The sequence below is a fragment of the Carassius gibelio genome, chromosome B15, assembly GCF_023724105.1.
Source record: "Carassius gibelio isolate Cgi1373 ecotype wild population from Czech Republic chromosome B15, carGib1.2-hapl.c, whole genome shotgun sequence".
NCBI classification, from domain to species: Eukaryota; Metazoa; Chordata; class Actinopteri; order Cypriniformes; family Cyprinidae; genus Carassius; species Carassius gibelio.
In genome coordinates, this window is record NC_068410.1 from 12,463,089 (window position 1) to 12,474,243 (window position 11,155).

An 11,155-nucleotide genomic window follows, 5' to 3' on the forward strand; every position below is an offset into this window, starting at 1 on the left:
TATATTTTTAGGTGGTTTTTATTCATCCCATTATAATTAATTTATTTATTATTCTGATTAACTGGCTAACTGGTCATGTGTTTGCCTTAAACATTTGATGTCACAGCATTTGTCCCTGATTAGCATACATAGTGTTTTTATAATACTAAATTAGTTTGATGCATTTAGATGTTTATGCTCTGTAAAACAGCTGACCACTGGCAGAACGTGCTTTATCAAAATATAAACGCATTTCTAGTAGTAGCCTAATAGTAGTAGCTTATTCAACTATGAAACACAGCTGGTCATGTGACGTAATCAGCGACACCCATGAGGGGGCGACCCGCTCCATGTAAAATAAAATTGCTTTCGAACACATGTATAGCCTATTTCGTTTTTATCTCATGTAAGGATGTATAAATGTAATACTATTTCTGAAAAGTGTTTATTTTTTATGTGTAAAACTTCCTACCAAAATTGAATTTGCTTTAAGAAGGCTAGTAATCCAAGCATTTAGGCTAATGAACAACTGCTGTAATGAAACACGATTAAAAGAGGTAGGAGACGAGTCCGATTTATTTCAGCATCAGCCTAAAAGTATTGCAGATGAATAATATCTTCTGGAGAGGGCGTTCCTTTCTCTAAAACAGGGATGATTCACGGGCTCGAGCCAGTGTGTGTGTGATGCTACTCCACACAGAAAACTATCTGACAATCATCAATCTCAAAAGCTGTTCTGTGGCACACCACTGAAATGAGCACAAAAATGCCACAAGACTGCATGAGTGTGACAGGCGGATACAGGTGAAGAGTTGACTGCGAAAGAAGACCTATTGCATAATCATACGGAGCACAAAGAGAGGCAGCGAGGGCGCTTCGTTTTGAACTATGGCGGCAACACACCACATTCTTCTGACATAAATTGTGATTATGGGACAACGTTCCATCTTGGAGAACAGCGACGAATTACTGGCTATAAAAACCACCCTTTTTCAAAACTTTGAAGTTGAAACAATCGCTATCAGAGGCTGCCTGTTTTTTTAGGCTACTACCTGTGCTATCAATTAACACTAACCTGACTCGCTTCTGTCATTTGGTAGGGCTTTTAAACCAAAATCCGGAAGCTTTTGGAGGTAGGCTATTTGTTTTTTTTTTTGCTGGTTACTCAACTGCAGTCTCCGAAGCCGTTCAAATGCTGGAATGGATTGCTGCTGCTTGTTTTATGGTTTTGATGGCCATTCTCTGGCCAGTGGTCAAGTGTCTTGGAGCGGAGAGTCACTCCACGCTGCTGCTGCCGCGACGCGAGAGCCGAAGATCCGCGGAGAGATGCGACTCGAAACCAGAGGGGCAAGGTGAACCAGACGCGCTCGCCTTGATCTGCAAACCCTCGGCGCTGGCAAACTACCTTCTCAAACATTGCATGAGTTTTTGCAAGACTTTATCGATACCAAAATGGAACTGGCGAATGATGTCGTCTTTGCAGACTGTTTTCGGCGCTTTGTGGCCGTTTGACTGTCCGGTGCATTTCATTCGAGATCATTTGCAGTTGAGTGATGATGGACTCGTGGCGTTGGACTGGGCTGTTGTTGGTGCAGCACATTACAAGAGGCGCAGGACCTCCAGTAATTCCACAAGTCCAGTTCTGCTCATCATTCCCAACTCTTTTGGGAAAATCACCAGGAATGTGCTCAAGGTAATGGTGATCTTGAAACATTTTTTCCCTTTTTAGGATTAAAGAGTGCGGTGCGGTGCGGTGCTCTATCTCTCTCTCTCTCTGTGTGTGTATACATGCATACACACGCGTGTTCTCTTTGACCCATATACAGATGATCAAAAGAACCATGATCTTTAACCTTTGATAGATAGATAGATAGATAGATAGATAGATAGATAGATAGATAGGCCTATGAAATGTTTAAGTATTCTCTTTGACACCTGTTCAAAAGCTTAAAAGAACCAGTTATGACCTTTAAACTTTGGCCTTTCAACCTGTTATGCAGCTTAGCAAATTCAAAAAACGAATTTGAATAAAACTCATATTTTCGCCATTATAGGGTTTTATGAGGCAAAAAGTATTTCACCTGAAATGCTAAATAGCAACCAAAATATCTTAACTGGTTTCCTAAACACATGTATAAAGCTTTTCTGTTGAGATGTGTAGGCCATTCCAGATGTGTGTCTGGTGTTTATTTTTCTTTTCCTTCATGAAAAGGAGCAGCTGTTGATTTCAGGAGTCAGAATAAAGTCAGTGGTTTACAGTACTTGGGCACAAAAATTGTATTTTTCAGTCTAGTCCATATATTGTGCATGTACAGGTGATGATTAGCTTGCATGTGAAACCATTTTATTGTCCACATATACTGTCTATGGGGTGGGGTTATATTTAACAGACATGAGAAACATAGTTATTAACAATGCCAAATTAGTTGTTAACAGAAAACAATGCATTACAATCAAATGCAGAGGTATTAATCCTCAGGGGCAAGTAGCAAATTAGTATTGAGAATACATTATGAAACTGGAGTACATTAAAGGTGAAGTGATTATATTCCATTTGACTGTTTTGCATTAGGGAGAAGATGCTGGCTGCATGACTTTTTCATTATTTCAATTACAGCGTGCATGAAAGACCCCCTCTCTGACTCTTTGCAGTAGAGTCAGAAGTGAGTCATTCCTCCTCACCCAATTTGGAGCTCGCTCCATATTCCAGACCTAAAGCCCCAGGCAACTTTAAGTAAACTCATTAGCTTTCACGCTCCATCATGGATGATTCCCAGAGAAATATGCTCTGTGCTCACCGGAACTTTGTTAGCTGTGTATTGTGGAGAATATAATCAGTGTGTCAGCAGGCTCCTCTGCTCCTTCTTTTTTTGCGGGACATGACTGAGAGCAGTAATGGTGGAAGTATCTTTGTTGACAGATGGCATATAAGAGACAATTGTTGATAGTCAAATGCCAAGAAGTCAGTGGGATCTTTGCTCAACCATTTTTTTGCGTTGTTGTGAAAAAACTATTTCTGACAATGGGTCTCGATTAGACTGACTAAAAATGTAAATTAGCAGAGACTAAACTTCTTTATTTTTTTACATAACAGTGAAGTAATGCATATGGTTCCCCTTCAGTTTTATATGTTTGGCTGGGTCTGTTTCAAGGCTGTAATACGCAAGTCTGTATGTTCAAATAGACACATTTTAAGGTGTTGGTTGGGGTTGAGAGCTAGTCCACTTTACGGTTTCCATACGTTTCAGATTAATGCTATTTACGGGGTGATCACTGCGTGCTAGGTGTGAGGCTGCATCCAATTTGCACTTCGTAAAGCAGTGCTGGACTGCAGTAAGAGCTAGTGTGTTTCCTGACTGACGTAAGTAAGGGACATGAAAATACTGTGGTGAGAGGCAGATCCTGTTTCTACATTAAGTCATTTCATTTGCATCTTGGAACAATTAGACATTTGCCATCATGAATAGAACAGAGGAATTACTGTGCTTTTTCGTTTTTGTTTTTTTTAGTCTTTTTGTTAGTGTACTCCTAATAAGAGCATATAATGATGACAGAAAATAACAGGGTGAAGAGGAATAGGATGGGTGTTTCAAGCCAGATTTGAAATCTTATTTCTCATACGAGCTCCACATCTCAGTTTCTGGTTAAGTTATGATATGTTGAGAATAAGGTATTCAAGAAAAAAAAAAAGTTCAGCACACTTGCTCTTGGTGATGAATCCTACATTTTTAGTTACAGTATACACACTGTGCTGTGATGTTTTTGGGCCTGTGCAATTTATTCCTTACATTTATATCATCTTAAGATCACTGGAATTGAATCCTTAAAAACATTCGTAATTTAATAACCTTCGATCTCAAAATGAAAATGTATGTTTCATATTGTATATTATTGTGCTGCCTCAATTTACTTAAGGATTTAAAATGACTGAATTTAATGCTTGTATAAAAATATTTTTTTAAGGTTCAGTATAGAATTTTATCATCTGCTATGTTTTCCTCGATCTCACTCTAAGATTATGGGAAATTGTGATATTTTGCACTCTGTCAGATTATTATTTATTTCTAAGAATTCTTCAGACTTGTGGAATTTGGCGGCAGTGTTGCTGGTCCTTCCATCAAGTAACAGAATTTAGCACAACCCTGATATTAACACAATTTGGCTACAGAGAAAGCTACCCGACCACATTATGGTAGCAAAATACACGTTTATGTATGTGTGTATATTTAAGAGAGTTATATGGCTGCGTCCTGCTTCAAAATATGTATATGTTATAATATCTATTTTTACTTTAACTCTAAACTACTTATTACAGGTGTGGATAAGAGTCAAGTAAAACATCTCCGTTTATATGCACAAGTATGACCCCTGTGTGCTGTATCTGGCATATGACGCTTTCTGTTTTTTTCTTTTCTCCTCAGCTCTGTGAGGCAGCTCTGAGTCACGGCTATCTTCCTGTGATCTTCAACCGCCGGAGTCAAAATGGGACGCCGCTCTGTACTGTGAAGCTGCAGCAGTTCGGTGACCCGACTGACCTACGGGAAGCGGTACGCTACATTCGGTACCGACAGCCAGCGGGCCAGATCTACGCTGTGAGTGAGAGCACCGGTTCAGGACTCCTGCTGTCCTACTTGGGCGAGTGCGGTTCCTCCAGCTACGTGACGGCTGCGGCCTGCCTCTCTCCAGTTTTCCGCTGCCAGAGCTGGTTTGAGAGTGGCCCGACCTGGCCGTTCCACTGGGCTCTTGTGCTTTACCAAAAAATCTGCCTCAGCAGGTAGGGTTATAGGGAAGATCCTGTTCCTCTCAGTTTATATCCTGAGTTTATATTCAGGACTGTTTAGAAATGGACTAAACTGTCATGTAGTCTTTTTTTTTGTCAGTTTTAAGTTCTGTTTCAGTATTCACTTACAGTAAAGTTAAAAAGAAGTTTGAAAAACCTAAGCAGTGTTGTAGTGTAAGCGAACATCCTGACACTGCTGGTAGCATATCAACATATGTTAAATTGTGCTGTGCACTTTACTCTTACTAACAAAAATAAACCGTTCTTAACAAACAGTTAAGAAAGCATCTGATGGGATATTTTTGCAAAACCTCTACAATGCGGCGCTCCACTCAAGTCACATTATGTATATCACACTTTATACAATATATTGCTGTAAAGCAAGCAGCTTTACAGATTTAACATAAAAAAACAGTGTCAGTGTTGCTTTCAGTTAGAATTACAAAGTCAATTCTATCCAAAGCAGTTCTCCATTGTTTTTACTCGTGGACGTCTGACCTTGACAGACTGAACAGAAGAGCCCCAGAGCACACATATCTATTATGTAACTGCTGAATTGCTGGGAAAAAATGGTAATAAAAACAAGAAAAATGTGAGTCTGCAAAAATTAAAAAATCACCATGTATATGTATATATATGTGTTTATGTATCACACACACATATATGCATACAGTGGTGGCCAAAATGATTTGAACGCTAGCATTTTCACCAGCAAAATTTTTTTTTAAGTCCGTTATTTCTATCTTTTTCTGTAGTGTGTCAATGGGAAATATTAGTTTACATTTACAAACATTCATTTTGCCATTAATTGTAATAATCCAGTGAGATTGTGCTCCACACAGAGATCTGATCTCATCATCATCATCATCAGTCTGTCTGGAATAACATGAAGAAACTGAACAAACTGAGACAGACTCAATCCAGAAGAACTGTGAAGTCATCTCAGTAGTGTTAAAAGTTTCAGGCACTTGCATAAAAATGCTGTAAAATGAGGATGCTGTCAAAAAATTACGTCATAAATTTGATCAGTCAACTTCTATTAATTTAATTAAATCAACATTTGGTGGGACCACCCTTTGCGTTTTAAAGCATCTTTTGCTCTAGGTGCACTTGCGCATTGTTTTTCAGGAAGCTTTGCAGGTTTCTTGAAGCATCTTGGAGACGTCTTCACAGTTCTTCTGGATTGAGTCTGTCTCAGTTTGTTCAGTTTCTTCATGTTATTCCAGACAGACTGATGATGATGAGATCAGATCTCTGTGGAGCACTGGCTGTTGTCAGACTTCTTGTGCAAACAAAATTCATGGCAAAATGTAAACTGATATTTCCTTCTGACACACTTCAGCTATATATATAGAGAAAATAATGTATTTGGTCAGTTTCTTGTTTCAAGGATTGTTTTTTTCATTGTTGAATGGCATTCTATAGATTAGATTTAAAGTTGTGTTTGTCTTTTTCAAAGGCATTGGTTACAAATCAGGTGTTTCTGAAATAAAAACTTGGGGTGATTCAAATTTAAATAAAACACTGTTGCCATACCGACTAGCAATGCGTATCCAGTGCTATTGATTTCTGCGATCTGTCTAAACAGGTTTCCTGCTTAGTTGTACCTCGAATCAATGATGAAAACAAAACTCTTCCTTTGCTGCCCTTCTCTATAATGATTATAATCAATATTGTGTTATATCTTTTATTGCAGGTATAAAACTGTGCTCGGAGAGCTTGTCCACACAGACAGCTTATTCTCCAGCTGCTCTTTGAAGGCAATGGAGGAGGCCCTGTTCTGTCATTCTGGCTTAAAGGGGACTCCGGATGGGGCAGGTAGCTGGGAGGCTTACTGGGAACGTAACGATCCACTGAGGGACATAGATGAAGTGGCCATTCCTGTTCTGTGTGTGTGCAGCCAGGATGACCCCATCCGAGGGGAGCCTCAGGCCACGCTACCGTTAGAGCTTTTTGAGAGCAACCCACATTTCTTCCTACTTTTGACTGCCCACGGTGGCCACTGCGGGTTCTCCACATCAGACGAGGGCCCGATCGTCTGGAGCCACCAGGCTGTACTGGAGTTCTTTCGGGCCACCACTGATTTCTTTGCTGCGGAGGAGCGAGCCAAGCTGGCGGCCCGGCGGAGGGGTCTGAGTGGGCCTGGCAAGACTTTCCGCCATCGTAGTGTCAGCACATGCAAAAGACTGCCCGTCTGCTCACATAACATTCACGCCATTTACAACTGGCAGAGGTCCTACACCAGATGATGATGTGCTCAGAGGGTCCTCACTTTGTTTGGGATTATGGAGAGACTGAAATGGCCAAGAACACTGCCAGAAAAGGATCAGTTAGAACCCTTTGTCTGACCTGATGTTTCAGCCAAGAAAATCAGCAGCTGAGTCAAAATATCTCTGTTTGCATTCAGGACTATTCAGAAATTGGACTACCTCTGTCAACAGATAGACTGCGCCTGTCTTTGAGGATGTAAAAAACATTTTTTGTGAAAACATTAGAAAGGTTACTGAATCATAGTTTAAAATGTTCACATTCAATGGCAAATTAACGTTTTAATCAGTATTTTTGATAGTATCTCTGGTAATAAAATCCTTAAAACAATGTATTTTTTAGTGTTAGATAACAAGACTTGATTAAATATCTCAAAATAAATGTATTACCACACTGGTCATTTTTGGCTTCCTAAATTTAGTAAATGGTGTACTTCAAACAAGAAGAAAATAGTTTGCTAGTTCAGTAAGTAAACAAAAATATTTATTGGATTTCTTTAAATAAATTTCTTAGTCCACTGGCAATTTTTGAGCTCACTAAATTTTGTAAGATTTTCTGAAAACAAGTTTTGCTTCTCAGATTTATCGTTTTAAATATGTTAAGATTTTTGAATGTAATACAAATACTGATTAAAAAAATTGCATCACTGAATGGGAGTAAATACTTTAGCCTTAAATTTTTGTATGTCTTTTTCAAAGGGAATGGTCCAAATTTTTCAGTATTTCATTCCAGAATTTAGTGAAGATTAAGAAATAACAGGAGACAGGGGTCAAAGATGGCTAGTGGCTACATACTGGCCTTTCCTTTTGGTACTTTGGACGTTAGTACATTCGCTGCATCCGATAATGCAAAAGTGACATTCTGTTATTCCCTCTGTATAATACTGTTTTTCTGAGAGATTGCTAGTTTATTTAGATATTTCTCCACCATAAAAGGAGCTTGTGGATTCAGAGTAAAGAGTCCGTTAGCACTGCTAGGGTTTCACATGATATCATTCTGAGGTTTCAGGGAAAGCTGGTCACTCATTGACATGGGTGGAGCTCCAACACTGATTTATTTTCCCCTCTGTTTTTCCTTTCTGCCTTTCCTATATCCATCTCAAATGTTTGTAATGTGTATCTGGTGTCTGTGAACATGGGAGCTTCAATTAAAGGGTTTCGGCTTAACACATTCATGTATGCGAGTCAGGTTTTGTTAGTAAATGGGGCATCAGAATTATAGGTTATGCAACGGACTGCATGAAACAGAAATGGGAATTAATTGACTCCCACAACTGTTCCTGAGAGCAGACTCACAAAAATGACTGCAAAACTGAAGCGTTTGTTAGCATGTGCGTTTAGTCACAAAGCTCCACGCTGTCTGATCACACCGTGAATTTGATGCATGATCACACTTTTACTGGACAGCCCCAAATATAGCGTCAGCCTGGAGCCTGAGCTCAGAGAGAGGAGGTATGATTAGAAGAGACAGTCTCTGCAGTTCAAAATGGGCTCTTCCTCTGGCTTTTTTTCTTCATAATTAACCTACATACCAAAAGACATCAATTTTCCAGTCTGTATCATCCTGGAAAAACATTTTTAATATACAGGCTTGTATTGGCACATACCTGTATGTTATAGAATGCTTGAGACTGTAATATGTGACATGCAATTTTGTACTATTCAAAAGTTTGTGGTTGCAAAGATTTTTGCTCACCCAGACTGCATTCATTTGCATCTCTTCTGCAAAATACAGTAAAAACTCTAATATTGTGAAATATTGCTATTTGAAAATGTAATATTCCTAATATAAAATTCAGTTTTCAGCATCATTACTCAAGTTTTCAGTATTACATGATGTTTCATAAATCATTCTGATATGCTAAAGACGCATTTCTTATTATCGGTGTTGAAAACGGTTGTGCCGATTCATCATTTTGTAGAAACCATGTTTTTCGGGATTGCTTGATGAATAAAGTTCAAAAGAACAGCCGTTATTTGAATTAGAAATCATTATTAAAGTCTTTATTGTCACTTTCGACCAGTTTAATGCGTCTTTGCTGAGTAAAAGTATTGGTTTGTAAAAAATAAAATAAATAAAATCTTTTAGTGGTTTGTCTTCATTTCCACTGAGATGTCCTACAGACCAGAAAACTGCCCTTTTAGATTTAGCACTATAATTTAATTGCCCTTTTGTGTTCCCAAACATTTGTTTTCATAATCGATTATGTATGCCTTAATCAGTTTTAATAATCGTTAAGGTTATAACATTAGCTCCTAATATGAGTTGATTGTTTACCTTGTCTATCGGTGACACCACACTGCGAACAGTCAACAGTGAAATTCAGTTAGAATATTTTGTCATACAGTATCAAACAACTGTTATTATATTGTATTATATTGTATATTGTATTATATATATATATAGCAAGGATTATGCTAAAGTAATAGTCAATATATGCTACTGCTTTTGACATTACTCATACATTGATAAAGTCCAGCATCTTTACATAACTGCCTTATGGTGCCATCTAGTGGATAATAGTGAAAACAGGGCAGTAATCACTATATATTTAGATCACTTGTCCCGTACTATGGGTGCTTATTGGTAAGTTCTTAAAACTATTACAACTACACTTTTTCCAATCCTAAATATTTTGTCACAGAAACTACTTCCCTTTTTTCTGCAATAATTTGGTACTATAATTGTTGGTCTAAGGATTGCATAGCTGTACATTTGATTTTATGCACTTATAAGTTAAGTTAAAAGCTTACACCTGTTAGTGTTATATATCTGAATAATTTTGATTTGACTTATAATGTGTGTCACGATGTTATTATTATAGTATTTATAATGTTTTGAATGTTTTTATTATTTATATTTTTCATTATCATTAATTATTGTTTAAGTTTAGTCATTTTAGTAAAGCTTTGTCATATAGTTACATATATTTCTAAATTGCTTTAATTTTATTTGACATGTATTTTTTTTTTTGTTGCAATTTTAACTTCCAAGGCAACATTTGTATTTTTTTTTGTTCAAGTTTTTAAGCTTTACATTTTATTTCCATTTCATTTCATTGAACAATAACAATATTATTAGGTTTAATTAACAATAACAAATATGTCAATAAGGTACACATTAATCACATCAGAGGAAAGGATCTAAAAGTAAAAGTGAATAAGAGATTTCTTATGACATTATTTGTTTTGCTCTGTTTGCAATTTTATCCACAATTCATATGCATTATAATCTTACAGGCTTATCATATAACAACTTTTTTTTTTCTTCGTCATTTGTAATGTCTGAAGATCTTTATGTTCCATGCACACTCGAGCACATTGCTTCACAAGTGTTTTCCAGCAGCAGAGGTGGACAGTAACAAAGTACATTTACTTTTTCTGGACACTTATGACTTCACTACATTTAAAAAGCATATATCATACTTTTCACTCCACTACATTTCTATCAAGGTCCTCGAAGTAGAAAGTTGTTAACTTTGAAAGTCAGTGGATGATTTTTTTTCTTCTTTGCTTTTTTCAGACAGTCTATCATTAATCACTCTTGTAAGGCTAAGTGATTTCCCAGCATTTTTTGAACACTGACCAGTTGCAAATGTGATATTTATTTACAGCAATTCAATAATAAGCTAATCTTGTGGTATATATTAAACACAATATCGCGCGATTTTGCAAAATTGTGTAAATGAAAATATTATCTGTATAAACCCAGAAGAAAGTGTCTCCTACCAAAGCACAATAGGTTTATGACTTGAAGACTGTTCTGTGTATGACATCAAAGTACACCGGGAGCATTTTTGAAGGTTTGTTTTAATGTTTTTACTTTACTCAAGTAATGGAATTGTGTACTAGTCCACCTCTGGATGGCAGTATGGGAAACAGGCCGAGACTATGGAAAAGCAATGCAGGCATGAGTGACAGTTACCATGACGCAGAGCTCACTCATTTTGGCTCAGAAAGCAAGTTTATATTTAGCATCTATTTTTAAGCTGAAACATGACAAATGTAGCCGAAATAATTCTTCTTCAAAATTCATACAATGCTTTTGTCCCGGCGTGCACAAAACACTAGGGTTTCACAGAATGAAACAATGATTTTAACCATGTCATAGTTCAGAGAAGCTCTTCAA

At 37.4% G+C, this 11,155-nt stretch overlaps 1 protein-coding gene across 1 annotated transcript; it reads left to right on the forward strand.

Annotated features, from left to right (window-relative positions):
- The first annotated feature begins 408 nt into the window (after positions 1 to 408).
- LOC127973145 (protein ABHD15) lies at positions 409 to 8,197 on the forward strand. The gene is made up of 3 exons (XM_052577240.1): positions 409 to 1,672; positions 4,401 to 4,753; positions 6,456 to 8,197. The coding sequence occupies exons 1-3, from the start codon at positions 1,172 to 1,174 to the stop codon at positions 7,006 to 7,008; spliced, it is 1,407 nt and encodes a 468-aa protein (XP_052433200.1). The 5' UTR covers positions 409 to 1,171; the 3' UTR covers positions 7,009 to 8,197.
- The last annotated feature ends 2,958 nt before the right edge of the window (positions 8,198 to 11,155 follow it).

Excerpts from the sequence above, each read along its gene's own strand:
- LOC127973145 (XM_052577240.1), top strand. The coding sequence starts at position 1,172 with ATGCTGGAATGGATTGCTGCTGCTTGTTTTATGGTTTTGATGGCCATT. Across the intron at positions 1,673-4,400 it reads TCACCAGGAATGTGCTCAAG|CTCTGTGAGGCAGCTCTGAG; the intron begins GTAATGGTGATC and ends TTTTCTCCTCAG. Across the intron at positions 4,754-6,455 it reads CAAAAAATCTGCCTCAGCAG|GTATAAAACTGTGCTCGGAG; the intron begins GTAGGGTTATAG and ends CTTTTATTGCAG.